The sequence below is a fragment of the Hetaerina americana genome, unplaced genomic scaffold (genome assembly GCF_022747635.1).
Source record: "Hetaerina americana unplaced genomic scaffold, ioHetAmer1.1.p SCAF_1, whole genome shotgun sequence".
NCBI classification, from domain to species: Eukaryota; Metazoa; Arthropoda; class Insecta; order Odonata; family Calopterygidae; genus Hetaerina; species Hetaerina americana.
Window position 1 is genome coordinate 75,649,202 of NW_027286069.1, and position 19,923 is coordinate 75,669,124.

A 19,923-nucleotide genomic window follows, 5' to 3' on the forward strand; every position below is an offset into this window, starting at 1 on the left:
CTTGGTGATATCCTTATTTTATTATAATTTTCTAAATTGGGCAAACGCATAGTAAAAGATTTTTTTAGCATATGGTATATTCGACCGCGGCGTGGGAGCCTAATCAGTAGATATTTAAACAAGTGAGCAGTGGATCTCCTGTTCTAATCCGACCTCTGCCTCTGAACAAACAAGTCGCCCCAATTTCTTTTTCTTCCCTGAGAACGTTAGCCGCTCCCGCGAAAGCCGCGAAAGGATATACGCCAATACCCCGAATGTGTGAATTTCACACGCAGAAGGCCTCGCTATCAGGTGATCTCATGAAACCCAGCGATGTAAATCCTAGTTAAAAAAGACAGCGATTCTTTGTTCATGAATTCAACACCCATGCACTAAGAACTAGATATCATTTTGCAGAATTTTTAATTGCATAGTGAACTGGCCCCCCTACCCTGAAGTGTGAATTTCACACGCCGTCGGGCTTAGTACTGGGTGAACTCTACCATCACCTGCAAAACCGACCTACGGGTTGATTACCGTGTTTATGTATTTTTAGTGATAAATTATTAGGGCACGGATATCCTAAATCACGAATAAAAAATAACCAAACAGCATAGAGGTGCATTATATTTCAAAAATCCCAAACCTCGGATGTTATTCCCGGCGATCCTTCGAAATAATATTCGAAGACCAAGCGCAGAACTGATACGTAGTATGGAGTTCATGCAGGAGACCGAAGGGACCATGTTGGACCACTGCTTTGCCGTGCACCAATGAATGGGATTTTTTGTCCCCGCAGTCTGCGTCGTCTTGTCGAGTACGCCGCTGTCTCACATGTTCATTGAACCGACGCCAATCGTCCGATTGACATTCTCTCCGGTCAAAATTTCACGGGTGGTAGGGCGGCAGTATCCGTTGTTGGAGAGCATTGAGAGGACGGGACCTGAGGCGTTAGATACACGACCGAGCCGGAAAAGTGCTCCGGGAGAGCAAGAAAACTGGTGAAGGGCACAGGATGGAGAGGAATGGGGTGAGGGGGCGACAAGAGGGCGGGTGAGGGTCAGGCAAGGGACGACGGCGAAAAGCCTGGGGAGAGGGACAAGGGGCAGGGGCGTCGGCAGGTTAAGGTAGGAAGGGAGGAAGGGGAGGAGCTTTTAATTAACTCACCTGTGGAGGGCGGGCGACTCCTCCCGTTTCTGCCTCTGTCGTTGTGACGGCGCGGTTGATGGCCTTCGAGCAATAGCTCCCCACTTGCAACGAAAGGGAATCGGGTGGGCGGGAAGCCCTATCAGCCGTTGTTCTGTGAAGAGGGATATAATAATGATTGTAAAAAAAGCGGGATAAAGTTGCGAGCGGGGAGGGGTTTTATTTTGTTTTCTGCCTCCCCTTTTGTCTTGCCACTCGCTCTATCCCAGCTTTGGGCCAAGGGACCGTATCACACAGCAAGTCAGCAACTGACACACACGACTCACACCCCAACACAACTATATCCACCCCACTCACTATCACTCTCTGATATGTTTCCCTTATTCTCTGCTGGGGGATGAGAGGGGGGCGGCAGCAGCAGGGAAAGGGGGGAGGCGTTCAGAGGGGTTCACCCCTATACACCTTCCACAACAACTTCCTCGCCTCCCACGCCACCTCTACTACACCACCTCTTGACTCCGCAGCCTCCTACTCCGCCGCCCCCCTCCCGCCCCCTCCTCCTCCTCCACCACCTCCTTCTCCCACAACCTACACCTCCTTCCATAAAACTCACTCCCACCCACGGGTGCGAGACCTCGTCCACTGCATCGCCCTTTTTGTTCCGGTCGGGTTTCGGCCGAAGATGTGGATGAACGGGGAACGAAAGGGGAAAATGAATGCGGGATCAAAGGATGAGATCGGCGTCGTTCAATGAGCGAAGCGAGAAGGAATGGCTTTTTGAAATGCGAAAACGTAATTTTATACTGAAATTTGGGTATTCAGGTGATGCAGGGGGAAACGTACAGAGAAGCCGCCAACAGAGATGTGACGGTAGGTCTGGTGGGAGGGTTGATCCCGGTCTGTCGCGGCGCTCTTGTTCAATTCTTTTTTTAATCTTTTTCTGGCGACACACGCGGAGGAGAGAAATGAGAGTAGTGGACGAGAAATATTTAGGAAAAGACACGAAACGAAAAAGATTTCACCTCAATCGAGAGGGAAAAGAACGAGTTTCCAGTAGGTAGGCGAAGGAGAGAGGACCTGAGGCGCCGCCGAGAGGTAGCAGCGAATTTTTTTCACGGGACGGGATCAAGTCCATAATTTGGGTTTCTGCACCCAGACACATTTTCGGAAACAAATGTCAAACGGTTTCTGATTTTATCATCTCCCAATCACAGCACTTTTGGAACACCAGAAAAAAACAATTACAATAATAACAAACACGCGCACACGAGGAGGGGTGGGTCTCTTTGGGTCTTGACGGAGGATTGGGGAGAGGGAAGGGGATCGAAAGGAGGGATCGGTCCGGAAGGCGAGGCGCGGATTCCCCGCCCTCGTCCGTCTTTCTCGTCGCGGTTCGCGTCGTCTGCTCCGGATGAGGTGGTGCCGCCGCGGCAGCCGACGATGACTGTGGAGCGAGAACCGCTGGCTGTTGACGGAACGGCTCCGAACCGCAAACTCGCCAGACACCTGACTGCGAGAGGGCAGGCGGGCGCCTCCTCATCCCCCTCCCCCTCTCATTTCAAACTACTCCCACCCCCCACTCTCTTTCTCTCTCTCTCGCTCCTCCTCCACCCCGTCGTCCTTCCCTCTCTTTTTCCCGCCGCCCCACCACGGGCTTTCGGTCTGCGTGCGCAGGTGCGACTGTGTTTGTCTTCCCACTACTCCTCCCCCGCTTCCCATGAGCATATTCCCCCTCTCCACCTCCCTATGCCTCTCTCTCTTTACAAGCTTTGCCGGCGCGTTTCGATGCGGAGGGGGAAAGCAGGATTGAGAGAGGGGGCGAGGAGGAGGCGAGAGTGTCTACATAATAAGCTTCGGAAACAAAGAGCCCGGGGTTCGCTCTTTTCTGCGCTCATTTCCGCGGAAATTTTTCGGCTTCCCCGGCGATTTCCAAAAACGCCCGCAATTCAGAATTTCTCCGGCACGCGTCCGTTAAAATCAAAACTTAGAGAGAGGCTTGGGAAGCTTCCGAGGCTTTTACCCTAGCCTAGTTTTATAGGTTATATCCTTAGCTGGCGAAAGAAATGTCATGCCCCAGCGTTGAATTTCCAGAGAGAGCGAAACTGGTTCATTCTCAAACCCGACTAATTTAATGTGAGTGAGTTGCTTCCACAAATTACTATCCTTACACGTACACTTAATTTCTGGTTTCGCATTTGCCACGAGAAAGCAATAAAACGTTGGCATTAAAACATTTTTATTTAAACACAACTATGATTATTTTGTTTAATTCATGCTGCAAGGAGGAGAGGGTTTATTGCGTTATATATAATGTATATTTCTATGTAAAACCTACCATCGATCAACATTTTCTGTATAGATTAGGAACATGTTGATTTTGCATGTTCAGTTCGCACGCGTTTCTTAATTACTGCAAGGAAGTCAAATATTCGCGACCAGCAAGAAAAAGTAATCCAAATTCCCTTCAATCAGCAATTGCCCATTCTTAAATTTTACGTTTTGAGAGTAAAACGTGTGTCAACTTGCAAGAAATCTGTAATCGCAATTTCCTCACAGCTTGCAGGAGCAGAACTACTTTCCATTAGGACTCATATCACCACGTTAGAGGCGCATGCATTTGACATCATCTTCTTCTAAACAAAATAAATTTTGGCCATAAGTTACAGGATAGTTCATTATTCTAACGGTACTTGTATTGTATTCATAAGTAAATCCATAATATTTGGCCAATTTTCATAGTTTTGATGAAGGGAGGCAATTCAACAGGAAAATATTTAAAGCCAATAAATTTGTTTCTTTTACGAATTCGCTGCCGAAAATGGTAGGCTGAGGAAGATGAACGAAAAGGTCTCAGCTTATCGCCGTCATAGTTTTCTATGACTATGAGAAACACCAAATTCCAGGGTCGTGAGCATAAACACATTGAAAGCTAATCTAGAATCCCATCACTAAACTTTCAAGTTTAAATAGCATCTTCCATAATTCAATCCATAACACGAGTTACTTAGAGCGCATCCAATTAACCTTTAAGGGTTAATTAGTCGTAACTGATAAATGATGGAATACAGAATTTCCTCCATATCCTCATACTAATATTAATTTGTTATGATAAACATTACGCTTAATATTTGAGTATTTAAAAATAATGTAATTTCCTGACCAAATCACAAAATTATTTACTGCGAAGACTAAAAAAAAGCTCACAAAACCGGACTGCATTAGAAAAAAAATTATTTCGCGCATAAAAACTGAAATAAATAGGCCACCAAATTTCACATAAATCAAGTGCATTTTACTCCACCAACTTCTACTTTGATTGGATAATGGTGCATTATTATTTCGACTTCACAAATTAGATGTCGTAAAATAAGTATTCTCTTTTCGAAAATAAAGTCACAAACACACATATAGTAGATAAATTCTAGATAAATGGGACTTGCTTCCATTGCATAGGGAAAATCGTTGGTAATAAAAACATTTTTCTATCATTACGATATCTTCATCCCCTCTCGCTTCTTTCTTTCCAGAGAAATCAGTAAAAACTTCCGGAAGTTTTTAAAAGTTTCTACAGCTATGAATTACATATTAAAATGATATTATCATCAATCACCGATTTCATAGTCTTATTTGTTTCGCAATTTTATAATCACAGTCGACCCGGCGAACAAAAGAGAGAGAGATCGCGCGCGGGAGTGTAAGGACAAAAATTCGACATTTATACTTTACTATCCGCATTTAGTCATTCATACTACTCGCGAAATATTAACTGATTCCTAAGAAAAATGAACGATGACACTTCTTGGCAGAAGACATTTTTCAATCGACCTTAATATCATTGAATGTTACATAGATGCTTGTCACATTTGTTACTGGATTCCAAGAGAATAATTCAGGAAAACCTATATTAAAGCCTTCTCAAACTCTCCCTCACAAATGATCGGTCGACCGAAGAAAAATAAGAAATACGCCTTAAATCGCCTTAAGCCACAGCATAAACGACGCGCCGTCAGCATGGCCTCTCCTACCTCTATCGGCCATTGAGGGAACTAATACTTCGATGCCCGCGCTTTTGAGTTGAAACAATGGTTACTCTCCGTCGTCTTGCTTCATCGTCATAATGCTAATAGAAATGGAATCATCTAAGAATAACACTACGTAATAATCTATGTCAAACGAAACGTAAAGCTCTCCGTCAAATCAAACTAGATCGTTACTTCCACAGCACTAGCTTAAAACATACCATAATATTAACCCGCTCCTGAATAATATATTCTATGCACGAGCTCATAAATTTAAAGCCATGCATACAAGTTCACTGGATAAGTACAGCAAAATCTGGTTTACCTTTTTCTAAAAAAACTCTGCGGGAATTAGGGGTGGATGGATAGGGTGGCGATTCGATTAGATTTCGATATCAGAGTTATTCCCGTTATTTTCTATTCTTAACAATTACTGTTTCCAGGTTTTCCTTGGTTTCCTGAAGAGGTAATCGACATTATATCGCATTGTATGGTATGATGTTCGTAACTCTGGTTATAATAGAATGGTCCCACAAAGGTCCCATTAAATAATCGTTATTTAATAAATGATTCAAACTCACGCAACTTTATTTTCTAGGCATGCGCATTATTTTATCAGCGTCACGAATTCACGAGGTAATTGATGCGACTACGCGAGTTTTATTAGATATCAACTTTTTTAACCGTAAACAAAGTTTTTGCCTGCGTACCACATGCCAATTCATGCTTATAAAACTAGATCCATTATACGTAATTCAGGTGTCAAGGGTAAAACGTTATGCTCATATCCCTGACACCAAGAAATATAAGAAATTAAGACGTAGGCAGGCTATACGATGTGAGATCCGGGATTTGGCGCTTGGCGAGTACTATTAAACTGGGATTATGAAAAAACAAAAGCAGTGCAACAAAATATAATAGTTTCGCTAAGTACCCGTATTCCATCGGGTGCGCACTTGACTCTAAAAGATGCCCTCAGCAACGTAGGGGAAGCGAGGAGCCATATAGTACCCAGTAGGCTTCGCTAGCCAATGCTATCTTAAGCATTAACACTGCGCAGTGAAAACCGTTAAGGTCCAGCATCAAAGTGCGATTACCCAAACTACAGCGCCTAAATGGATGAAAATGATTTCATTGCCGAGATAAAAACCGTGCCCTGTGGATATCATCGGAATAATGAAAAGGCATTTCCAGGGAATTGTATTGGTGCGGTGTTTAGTATACTGACATCCAACTCTGTCGGTCAGGGATTCAATCCCGGGGGTGGTAGGATTTTTCAGTGTTATCCCTAACCCGACTTGGGAAGGCACTTATTCAAGTGCAATACAGCGTCCGTCGGATGGGACGCTTCGAGTTAATTGGCACTTTTCGCTACGAGTAAGAAACTCGCTAGGGTTTCTCTCTACCCTTTCCTCATTCCGTAAAAATCCTGCCTCCACCAAATCACCAACCTAACCATAATAGCGAACATTATCTCAGGTGTAGGTCGCCTCCTACAGTAACCACTACGACTTCTAAAATTTATAATGTTTGCCCAACGAAAAACACTCATCGAAATATATAAAATTGTTGCATGAGTATTAACTGGTTTAGAGGGTCTCACTTGTCTGATGCGTTTACTTGGCCTCTATTTCACTAGCGTAACTGGAGGCGGTTCGCTACAGGAGGTACTTTTGGTTTACTGCAGGGGCCAGATAAACAGGGTGAATTACCCCAAATATGGTAAAAAGGAAAATCTGCAGAGTAATGAATATCTCAGGGTAGGGGTGACCAATTCTGAGTACAACCCTGGTAACTTAAACTCTAGCTACGCCACTGTCCTGAATCGTTAAAATATTCCGCCTTCATGCGCCAATAGCGAAAATCTGGAAACCGAAACTGAAGGGCACGGTATTTTGATCACATTGATTGAAAGATATTTTGTTTTTATAGAGATTCGTAAATTTCTTAACTTTCTCCATCTCCGGACCTATATACAGGGAGCATTCCGAAACTAATGCAATTATTTTTTTTAATAATTTATTTACCAGACTTGCACAAACACTTAAAATTCTTCAAAGTACTATCCTTGGGTCTCTACACATTTATTCCAGCGACTCTGCAATGACCGGTACGCGCCCTGAAAGGCAGGTATTGGGCCTTTTCGTGATTTTGCTATTCATTACTCCTTTCTTGGGTTAGTTAAGGTTATAAAACATTCGAATTTCGTACCACACATGTGCGATCAAATAGGAACACTTAACCGAGGTTAACATCATTACTAGAATTCGGCCGTCCGATATAATGATAATATTTATTATGTACCCTTTTTAAGGTGCAGGTGTTTCATCTGCACTCAACGTTAAAACGCTTACTAGATGCATTGCCCAATCCCCTGCTCCATATTAGCAGAAACACATTGAGACATCTACGCTAATGAAAGTAACATTTTCAATCAATCGTTAAAAAAATAAAATATAGCGCATTTAATAGCGAACATTGGCTATTGCTTCATACTAAAATTTTCGCTCACTTATGAATTATATTTGCGGTCAAAGTAAATAATTTTCCACAGCAGAACATCGTATAGGACCATCAAAAAATTGTTGCCACTTCTTTGTACTTGGCCCTGTTACGCACCATATCAAACCAAATGGAGACACTGATTGTGATTACATAACACAATAATGAGAAAAATTGTTCTTACCTCATTTATGTAATACCCCATAACGATGTTTTAAACAGATGGTAACGGTCCAGGAATACGAGCCAAGGTCTTTCCGTTTACATACGTACAACCATAATATTCTGCAGCACCAAATACACTAATGTGATCACCAACTAATCTACAACTGCCAATTGTTTCGCAGCGTTTTAACGACTTTGTGTGCAACGAACTCGACAAAAATTCACCTGTTGATAAAACAAATGATGGTGAACAAAGGTTGCAATAATGCAACACAAATGTTGTTGAAAACAAAAGATGGACGTTTACCGTTAGTTCTTGAGCAGCTAATTATCCGTTTCGATGCTATTTATCAAATACTTAATAACAAGATCTTACCAGTGGCTCGTTTTTCAAAACTTTAGTCATTCTGCTGGTTATCTGTACTTAAAAAGCATGCTGATGGTAATAAATATACTGTGGCTCAAAACTTGCAAACATTATGTAAATAAATTAATTAAATGCAATATAACTCTGGGGTTTCGTAAATATGTCTATACTTTGTTAAGTATTGCGCTCAGAGGATTAATTAAACGGCCAATTGCTAGGGCACTGATAAAGTGCTTAAGAGATAAGCCAACATCAATTGGGCACAACTGACTGAAATTGCCATTCATCTTTTTCTATCGAGTATTTAATTGCGCCTGTCGAAATGAATACAATCATGATTACCCACTACCATAGTTATAATTAGATATTCACTAAAAATCGGAGAATGGCATTTCAGTTAATTGTGCCTATTCAATGTAGACTTATCCTTAAGGCATTCCCTCTCCAGATAATGTGAGAAACCTTTAATAATGAGCTACTTTCATCTAAGTTAACCGTATTTCAACTTGAATCACCTATGCTTTGGCCGAAGCACACTGTACCAGTACCACTTCTAGGTATAGCCTAAGCACAAGGGACAATAAGCTGATGCACGCCATTTTCAGAACTATTTGAACTGATAAAAATTTCTCCCATACTTATCTTCCCTGTCTCACCTATTTTTCCAAACATATTGTTGACTCCGCAAATCATAAGTAGTTGGAGATCACAACGAAGCTATTGGAAAACATTAATGTTCTGTGAAGTGCATGTCATTATCATTATATAAAAATACATAGTTACATGGCATGTGTGTAAATAATGTAATAATGAGAGTTAAATGTCCATCAGGTTCATAAACTTGACTTCAATCAACCTCAATCTCTGGCCTGTAATTATTTTGGGTTAAATTGTTTTTCAATATTTATCATTTGTAAAATAAGATGGGTAGGTGTTTATGGTACCATTGGATGGGTAAGTGGTTATGGTACTAAAGAAGAATGTATTGAAGATATTCCAAAGAGATACATACCTATCAGCTTTAAAATATAATCTTGTATCATGATTGTTAAATATAGTCATTGAAAAATATTATATTCGCAGCATCACATCAAGATGATGGAATTAGTAATTGGATGTTGCCTCTGGGCATCAAGTCAATATGGCACAAAAATATATGAAATGTGAAAATCATTAGGGATGAAAATTTGTTTCTTTAGTTCAGTAATAGCTTTAATCTAGTAGTTAGACTAGTGATGCCAATGTACAATTGGTATGAAACCTAGATTATGAGATAACTTCTAAAATATAGGCTCTGAATCATTTTGGGGTCTTACCATTAAATTGTGACTTCCCTAGGAATCAGAAATATTACTATGCAGCTCCTATTCATTTTTCTTTGAACCAGTACATGATAGCATAAATTTTGAATAAATTCTCTAACTTTAGATACAGATTTAATTGCCAAGGACATTGGGACATACTTTGGGCTCATAACATCCCCTGTAAATAGTGATATAACATTACATCTTCTTATAATTCAAATGAGGGGATATTCCACATATGTGACAGATGGACTATTATCTTACAGAGGAAAATAAAAGAATAAATAAATTAGCATAATTTTCTAATAATATACTTAATCACATTAATATGCATACATACATACCTTACATGCATTTAAAGGTTGAATTTTGTATATCTAATTAATGCTGCTCAGGGTGAAAATATCAAGTTGCTGAAAACAATTTTCCACATCTATTTTTGTGATTCTAAGCTTTCATGTCACGATTCTTCAATGTGATTCGCCAAACACCTTTCATGCTAGCCTTAGGCTAGTACCAACTATCTTGCCAGTCTCAAAGCCCTGTCTCTTTTTGACAGGTCTTTGAACTGTGATGCTATCAATTTTAAACCCTCTTTAACTCCTAAGTGATCTCAATAACAGATTTATACTTCTCTAAATTCATTTCCTTGATTCAGGGATGCAAAAGGATTGGGAAGAATTCTGTGCATTGTTTTCAATGCATTATTAATATTCAAGTATCAACATGATTTCTCAATAAATCAGCAATATTTCACAATTTTAAATATTACCAATATATCTGTAAATCATATTTAAAATATTTTTGTTGAAAACAAGGTTATCTGAATTACTTACAGAAAATGACTAGATCATCAATACAAGGCTCAAATCTTCCTATATTCCTGAAGCCTCTCGAAGAATAATGTTATAAAAGGGCAGTTTCATTCGCAATGCATTGCATGAGCATTACAAATAATATAAGTTCAAAGCAATATGAAATAATGTTGCAAGCAATGCCCTCTCATAAATTTTATTTATATTACATATGCTTGGTAAATATACCATCGAATCAATGACAGATGTAATTTTTGCTGGAGTAATTTCATCTTATTAACATCATGGCCTTTAAGGCCTCTATCTCAAATCTACTGCTCAGTCTACTAGTTCTTGTAATTTGCATACATGGCAGCCATTAATGATATTAAATGATGCAGAAGTTTTTTTCTTTCCAATATAATACATTAGGTGAATTTGAAAATGTTATATTATAATATACTGTCTTCGAAGGACTTCTAAATCAATTTGTAAGTGAGAAACATCAACCCTTGGAGACTTGACATGGAATTTTCATTAGGGTAACTAGGCTGGCTAACTGACCGACACCTCTGATATATGAGTATCTTGCAGGAGAATTGTATCAATAGAGCAAGTAGAGGAGACCAAAAAGCATACACTTGATGAGTCAGTCAACAATAAGGTGCCAACTCCACAATGAATGCCTCTGATATGCACACCTTGCTTTACACAGTACCTAGCCCTGAAAATCTGCCTTAGTCTACAATGTAATTCATATTCTAAATTGGAACACTAATTATTTCCATAATAAATATCAGTACTACCATATTAATCAAATATGGTGCTATTTTGTGGTCACTTCATGCCTTTTACAAAAGGCTAAAAACATTTTTTAAAGAAAAATGTTTGTTTATAGTTGCCATGCATGCACACATTAGTTTTGAAAAATATCTTGAAGGAAAGTCTCACAGATGTAAATAATAATTTAAACGGAGATGTGACATAGCCCTGGTGAACAAAAACACAAAGAAATGCATACAAATGAAACTCACACGTATTCCAAATTTTCAGTGGACAAAACACCTTCCTCTGTGGAAAGAAGGAGCTGAGCTCAGTTTGAGTGAGTGAGTTTATTTGTATGCGTTTCCTTTTGTTTTTTCATCGGTAGCGCTATCTTGCTTCTTAGCTTTAAAATAAATATATAAGTACAGTGGTATGTGATAACTAATAAAATCACCTTTACTTTCTTGATTGATAACCAATATTCCCACTGGGGGCACCTCCAAACTCGTGGAAATCTCCCTTTAACAGTCAATTAATCATTCCACATAAGTGGTAACTGTATTGGTATGCTGGCTCCACAGTATGTGCATATATACATTAAGAGTCGCATTACATGTAGTGAATAGTTTCAGGAGTAACTTTGTGGTATTGTTCCATAGTGAATAATTTCAAAACAAAACTTAGTAACTCCACATGAAAATAAGTTTTATCACCACCTAGGTTTTCCTAGGTGCAGCATCTTCAGGCTTCACAATACTGAATGCAGTGAAATCTAGGTTGCAATAAAGCTCATGTTCATTTTTTCAACATTGTTTGTCACATTACAGTTGGAAATTCAAAATATGAAACAAGTCAAAAGTAGTTCCTTTAACATTTTGAATAATGGGGAATCCATTAAGAGTTACATCGTTACATTTTTCATTATAGTCTGCCTATGCGATAACCACGACTTACATGTGTGGGCACAAAATTTCACATGATTCTCAGCAACAATAGTTAAATATGTAAAAATGTCAAAAGGGTATAAATAAGTTTAGTATGTGCCTAAACTGTTTGTGCTCTTCAGCTGAGGCAACAAAATAATTTTAAAAATTTGTCCACCCTCACATAAGGTAAGTGAAATAGGACCATGATGGCATTCCTACCACAGCATCTGTATGCCAACTTCAAGACCTTGTACCTGTACCTGGACTTCTACTCAGCAATAATTCTGAATAGAAATGTGACTTAAGTTTCTCGCTCAATATTCAGTTAAGGATATGCAATTGGATATGAGGACAAAACATTCAGTAAAGGAATGCAAGCAATTTTCACCATAGATTACAGATAATAAACTTCTCTTCCTCATTATATAACCCGTAAGTTTATGGTCATGAGCTACATGAAATGGGGTAAGATATAGATTGGAAGGAAGCTTGAATGTGGACTAAAATATCTAATAGAGGATTTTCATAAAAGGCTGATACAAAATTCTTTCAGTTTTATTAAGAATCTTGTGCATTATAATATTAAAAAGGTATTTGTTCTGTTCAATTTTCGTCTCAATTAGGAAAGAAATGTACCAAAATTTCAACTTTTCATGCATTATAATATTAAAAAGGTATTTGTTCTGTTCAATTTTCGTCTCAATTAGGAAAGAAATGTACCAAAATTTCAACTTTTCCCAAAGTTATGGAGGACAATGGTTCATAGCAATCTGGAAAATGAAGGCCCTTAATGAATAGTGATGATTAAGAGCCCACAAAATAGTTCTGTGTATTGTGGCACCACCACATCAAATGAAAACTATGGAATTCTAAGTTCCATACTCATTAATATTAATGAAATAGATCATTATTGTATTCTGAATAATGAAAGAGTAAGGTTGCCACTGAGATTTAAATGACAATTTTAGAGATTATTTCCCAACTATTTTTAACTTAAGATGATAAAACTAAGTCATACTCCTGAATGCCATTTTTGTTCAGTATCAAACCTTCACAATACTTCTTGCTTTTATTTCAATAAGAAAAAAACTTGCGATTACACCTGCATTTTTGTATTGTAGCCTTGACTGTTGTGAGTTTATAAATTTTACGATATCCTTGGCAGCAGCCAAGACTGTTGATAGAGGGTGGACTCAAGCATCCACTGCCTCTTCCGTCCATTAGGTTCCTTCCAGGGTAGGCAACTTCCATGGCTGAATACTACTGATGTCTTTTGAATATTTACCTTTGGCCCTTTGGGGAAAAAAAATGCTTCTGACAAACATAGTTATTGACTTATAGAGAATATTAAATCAATGCAAATCCTTGCAATATTCTGTTAAAATTTGTACATGCAAGGGGCTGAAGATAATAAAGAAATAACCAAAGGCACATGTTAATTTATAGTATAACAGTCCACACAGTTTGCTATACGTGAGAATGAAATTGAATCATTGCTCCATTTAAATGACTTGGAAAGGATATCCAAAACAATGAATCTTAATAAATTAAAAATTTTAGCACACTAGAAAATGTTCTTAGAGATCTTAGGAGTTTTCCCTATATTTTCATCCCGTAATCTATTATTGATGAAATGTAAACTTAAAACTTTTTAAACAATAGAAATATGGAATATTAAGTTAACAAAAATGGTTAGACAATACAAATGTTCAAAAATACTTTATTGAATTTTGCATGATACCAAAATATTCAAACATATATGTACATATCATGCTAAGTAGCAGTTTTAATGGAAAGAAGGTATAAATTATTTATTATTTATACAAACAGATGCTAAGAATTTTCAAAGCTTAACAACTGCTGAGAAGTGAAAGAAGATATGCCTCATATCAGTTTTGAAAATACCAGCAATACTGAAATGAGGCAACTACCTACATTGGCTAAACCCCTATGCATCATATTCAAAACATTAGTCTTGATGCAGACATTTATAGAATGTTGATAATCCTTCTACATAACAACTTTTTATTTTTTGTTTTAGAGTCCAATGATGGCAGAGAATAAATGATAGATATTTTCATTGTTTTCTTCAAATATTAGTATCACAAAAAATAACAATAATAAAAGATATTAATATATTAATAAAGATTCACAGAGACAAGCATTTTGGAAAGGTACATATAAAAACAATTATGTTTGCTAATTTAATTTCATTGTAATCAACAAAAATATTAGGGCCAGACAACACTGGAAAATTTAATTGCAAATAATCTTTATGCACTTGATTTAGTGCTTTATATACATATTTTATTTTAAAATATACAAATTGGTATTTCATGAGTCTTGGTAATACAGTTCCCATCCATATAATCAGGGAAACAATAATCATTTATATTACGGAACAATGCTCCCTTGTCACCCCATCCATAAGGAACTTAAATAGCAAATCATAATAATTCAATTTTTGCAGTATACCTATCGGAATTTTTTTGAACAGGTAAATATGAAATGAAATTTGTAACTAAATAAGTCAACAATTATTATCCATACATTTTAAAAATTACATGTGCACTCCTTCCTATATAAAATGTCTCTATATATGAACTGGTGTATTTATATCAGGTAAATGTGCCAAGTAATATTCATATTTATTCTTAGTGCTTTCATGATACTTTATTTTTTTATCAAAGGCAATTTTCACCATTATATGGAAAAGGGCTTCATTGACTACTTCACTTAGCACTCTCATATGGGTTAAAATCCGTTCAGATTGCTTGAGAAAACCATTTACATAGGACTGAGAAATTACAAATTCTTTCTTAAAGTGTAATGACTAATTTCACTTCACATAACTTGCCAACAATTTACTGCATTATGCACAAGACATTTCACACTGTGGCAAAGGTCTGAAATTTTAGCACTTCCTCCAATTAAAAATCCTACATTTCAATCAATGCTAAGCTTCTTCCCAGTAAACCCTAAATACTCATCATTTAAAGGTATGGCCCACTCCAATACCTCCTTGTTGGCCCAACAACTGCCTCAGTTGGTACTACACCCACTATGGTATCTCCAGCGACAAAACCATCCTCCCAGCCCACTGTTCTGGCTGCTTTACTCCTCATCTTCACATCTCTAGGTTTCAGGACTGAGCGATGTTTTGGCGGTGGTGGGGGAAGGGGCCTAGATGCATTCACTGGAGGTGGAGGAATAGGACGGTGAAAAGTCAGGATTGACTTTTGGCTCAGACCAGTCACTTCCAGAAACCTCTCATAGCTGCAATGACCCTTGGCTGCCTCCAACACTGCATCTTGTTTACCCTTTGTGGTTATAGCATTCTGAAGTGCAGAGGGTCCAAGTGGCCGTCCTTTAGTGATTCCATTGACATTTCGAGTTGAATGATAATTGTCTCCATTCATAGCATTCTCCTTCTACAAAAGGAATGATTTTTTTTAAATATGCATCCATGTGTGCTTGACTGTAATTTGTGCACCATATGTTTTAAGATCATTACTTTAACCATGAGTCATTCTTTAAATAAGAAGAACATGATGAGATCAAAGGCTTTCTTAATCACTGCAATTATGCAATGTCTTAGGCAGCAATGCATGTAGAATATATTTTTCCTTCATAGTTCATTGAAGTTTAAATTTATCTTACAACAGCAATAAGAGTGTTTTTTATGCTCCTTTTATAAAAAAGAAAGAAACATAGAAACTTAACATACTAAGGAAGTCACGTCAGTCATTGTCTCTCACCCAGCACCATATTTTTGGTGGGTTTCCCTAGTAAGATAATGTTTATAATATTTTAATAATAATAATACTTTATTCATTTTAAAAAAATGGCACAACCATATTAAATGTTGTCAAAATTAATATTACTTAATATATGAACATAAGTTCTTAAATGTGATGAAGATTGTGACAAACGAATTCATCAAATGAGTGAAGTGGGTGGGCAAGTAACCAGGTATATACCCTATTCTTGAAATTCTGGATACAGTCCAATTTCAACTGAGTAGGCAGAGAGTTATTCAGCTGCAAGTTCACATTATGAAATGTGTTTCAGGTTGATGACAATCTACAATAAGTAGAATTTAGATTCGCTTTACCCCTTGTGGTGCAGTTATGGATGTGAGATCTTAATTGGTAAGTTTCTAGACTAACTTTCACATGAATCAGCACCTTAAGTACATATATACTAAATACAGTCATGATTCCATACCTAATTAAGAATGGTTTGCAGGAATCACATGGTGGTATATTAGCAAGAAAGTGAATAGCTCTCTTTTGTAGTAGCAAAGTTTGTTTAACATGTGGAAAATGACCACATAAATCAACACAATAATTCAAATGACATTAAAAGAAGGCATGGGAAAGTGTTAAACAACAGTCATTTGAAATACAATAGTTGAGCTTTCTTAACGTATAAACAGCTTTACTCAGTTTATAACAGATCTGATTGATGTGGGCCTCCCAGTTAAATTTTGAACCAATATAAATTTCTAGTATTTTAGGAGTTTCAATGTCAGTTATTTTTGATTTAATACTGCATACAATATGCTGGGTTTTTTAGTGTGTAAATGTAAATGAGTAATATCGAACTATTCCTTAGTCAGTGTTTAGGTCAATATTAATGTTGCAAGGAATAAAATATAAATAAGTAATATTTGAAACATGAATATGTATCCTTAATCAGTCATAGCTCAATCAAATATTAGATTAGTAAATGTTTCCTTCTAATATGGCAAATCTTTTAATAACTGTGTAGTAAAATATTAAAATCATTTAAATTGTGGCCAATATGTTTGAAATGTGACAGTATATTTTGAAGAATATTGCATTCACTAGTTGGTAAAAAAGTTGAATTTCCAAGCCTCCTCTATGATATGATTGTCACATTGACTGTTCATGATTCTTGATTGATCAGTACTGAAAAATATGAATGTAGCAAAGTCCACTGATACTAATTACTAAAATGGTCAGTATCAGTAAACTAACTCATGCTGTGTAATGAGTATCAGTAAACAAACTCATGCTGTGTAATGAGCCAATATTTCTATTCTCAAACAATGCTTTACATGTATAATTTAACTGACCTCATGCAAATGCTATAAAAGAAATTTCTTAACTCTAAATTTCTCTACATATATGGAGACAAATCATAGCATTGCAAATTATGAAAACGTTGCAAATATGGTTTAGGATTACTTCTTATTAACACACAATTGGGTCAGAATTAAAACAGAAAAAAACGATAACAACATCAATGCAATGCTTTTGTAATCATTTACACCATACTTTTTAAAACTCAAAATTACATCCCTTTTCCCCTTGTATGTCATCAATAATCAACTCGCATATTGGTTTGACAAGTGAAGAAAGAGCTTATCTAACACTAAGAAACCCAATGGCATGTGCATTTCACACATTATGGAAAAGAGGCCATATCCTTTCCCTTTACCACCTGAAGTTAACCAGGAAGATCTGGGACTCAAAAAATCAGACCTCTTGGGTGAAGCTGAGGATGCCCAGAAGCCTGTACAAGAATTGAATCTGGTCATTAGCCAGGTGCTCTATCCACTGGACTAAATTGTTCTCCACCCTGAATTATCATTTTCAAAGAGTTATATCCAGTTCTCTAATCGAATATGCACTCCATTGAAAAGTATTTTGATCCATCACTCTAAAATGATTGATTGCTTTCCCTTGGCATCATCTTTGGTACCAGCTGGGCCAACACACATGGTCACTGGTCTCATAATAAATGAAACACAACATAAAGATTTAAGCATATAGTGGCAGGTTGGAAAGGATTAACATATTTTCTATGCAGTATAAAAAAATTGATCTTAAAGGAAGAGTACTATACCCTTTCCTTACAGGAAGGGGTTAGATTTCTCTCCCATCTCATAAGTAACCCTAAACATATTTAACCAAGACTGCTGTTTAAAACATTAGCTAGTTCAATATCTATGATAACTTCTGGCTGATGTCCGTAGTTAAGAACACCACGCTCTATGAATTGATTCTTGTTATGTAAGAGCACCTTCTCTCTAAAACAATGTCACAATAAACCTCTCTTCCAAATCAAGGAAAAAACCCATAACAAACTCTCAATAAAACAATGATTTTTACATGTTTGGGATTAACATTGCAACCTTGTGCCACAATTTGTATCAAAACATTATCATGGACCAAACTCTCCCTCCATTGTAAAGATCCTGGAATCATTTATGGTTTCACAACATAAATGTCAACACCAAAAATGAATCAAAATCATGCAGGAGCAGATTTAATAGCACACCTAAACCATGCGAATGAGAGTAAATAATATCTTGATGAAAAATAATTCCATGCATGTGACCGGGTTGATTTCAAAAGTAAAATGCAACCCAAAAATCAAATTCTAATTAGAAATTATTTTAATATTTTCAAATTACTCTTTTAAATGCCAAAATTCTGTGACTTAGCTTGAGGAAAGTGAGATGAGTTCTTCAAGAAAAAAATATCTTCCATCAGATGTTTGATTGATCTGTTTTTATGACAGGTGAGAGTATGGTTTTGCCTATCTTATGTTGGCATAATATTAGGACATGGAGTCAGAATGTGAACATTTTAGAACTAAATGTAAGCCCACAAAATCAAATTTGAATTGGCATGACTCAAAATTGGGAATAAATAAAAGAAATTCAGATTCATGGTAAAGCAACTGTTTTAAAGTGAATACAATTAGAATTGCTCCAATAAGCATTGGATGCAATTTTAAGGAAATTATCATAATAAGTAACAGGCATAATTTTTGTATGCCACTCACTATGGGTGCAATAAGACATAAGACATTGTTCGTCGTAGTACCACCTTACACTAGATGCCTTCAGTGATGTTTATTTCATTTGATTCCAAGAAATTATTTCAAATTAGAGGTTTTGGATTTCAAGAAGTTCTGAACGTGGCAACAAGATATCAAAAGGTGTACTGTAAAATAGACTATCCAGCAATCAAACACTGAAATAAGGCTGAGGTCAATAAATACTTGAGTATCCATTATTCTTATTCATGCATTGAAAAGTGTATGATGAGCCTAAATGTGCACTGCTATTTTAACTGTTAAATCAACAACTGTAGGAGCAAAACCATCACTAGTTGAAACCAATGAAATTACTCTTAAATACAACATACAACTGCATTAACCTGATAACCATATTTAAAATATATAAAAATGCGATAAATGGACTTCATGTTAACATTTAAATTTTGTTAAAACAGATTTATCAAATCACACAGGTATTAGGTGTCTACAATCCAATTTGCAACAATTGATTCGGAGAGCATCCATTTTCTGATATTTACTGCACATTTAAGTGGCATAACCATGGAGGAGGGGAGAAAAAGGGTACGATCCTATTAAATTACTAGCAAAGATCATGGTAGGCCATTTCCTCCCTACATTTTAAATTAACTGACATCAATTATGTTAGTGACACCCTACACTAGAGGCCTTCCATGATCTTTCTTTTACTCTGGTCCAAGAAATCATTTCAAATAATTAAGCATCCTAAAAATCGAATAAATTTGATATTAACAAAAAGAATACATTTCATTCCTTCTTGAGTATGGTCTTCTCCCCATCCTCTTCCTCTCAATATTACGGTCAGGACCCCTACTTCCCCAAATGTGGACATTAGTTCTGCCCCCTGGTATATAGAGAGGTTCTATTCAAAGAGATGGTGAATGTGTACAACATAACTTTGGATATTTCATTGTGCATGATATGGCCTTTCAGTTAAAGTCAGTCACTTAATGATGCAACTATTTCCATTTCACCCTCATTAATAATGATTTACTCAATAACGCTTTCATTAAACTTGATTTTTCTAAACATCCACACTCTTGCAGAGTTAAACCTCAAGTTAAAAAATAATAATGACAATAATTTTTCATGTTTTTAATG

General features: G+C 36.9%; 2 protein-coding genes across 2 annotated transcripts in view; both read right to left on the reverse strand.

The window, feature by feature from the left end:
• LOC139693518 (uncharacterized) overlaps positions 1 to 2,618 on the reverse strand; it is a 439,072-nt gene extending 436,454 nt beyond the window's left edge. The window contains exon 1 of the mRNA XM_071591711.1: positions 1,147 to 2,618. The gene's annotated coding sequence lies outside the window, so the exon portion shown is untranslated. The remainder of the gene's footprint in view (positions 1 to 1,146) is intronic.
• Positions 2,619 to 13,734: 11,116 nt separating this feature from the next.
• LOC139686470 (uncharacterized) overlaps positions 13,735 to 19,923 on the reverse strand; it is a 100,386-nt gene continuing 94,197 nt past the window's right edge. Inside the window, exon 5 of the mRNA XM_071583658.1 lies at positions 13,735 to 15,398. Coding sequence (XP_071439759.1) covers positions 14,961 to 15,398 — 438 coding nt within the window. The 3' untranslated portion in view covers positions 13,735 to 14,960. The remainder of the gene's footprint in view (positions 15,399 to 19,923) is intronic.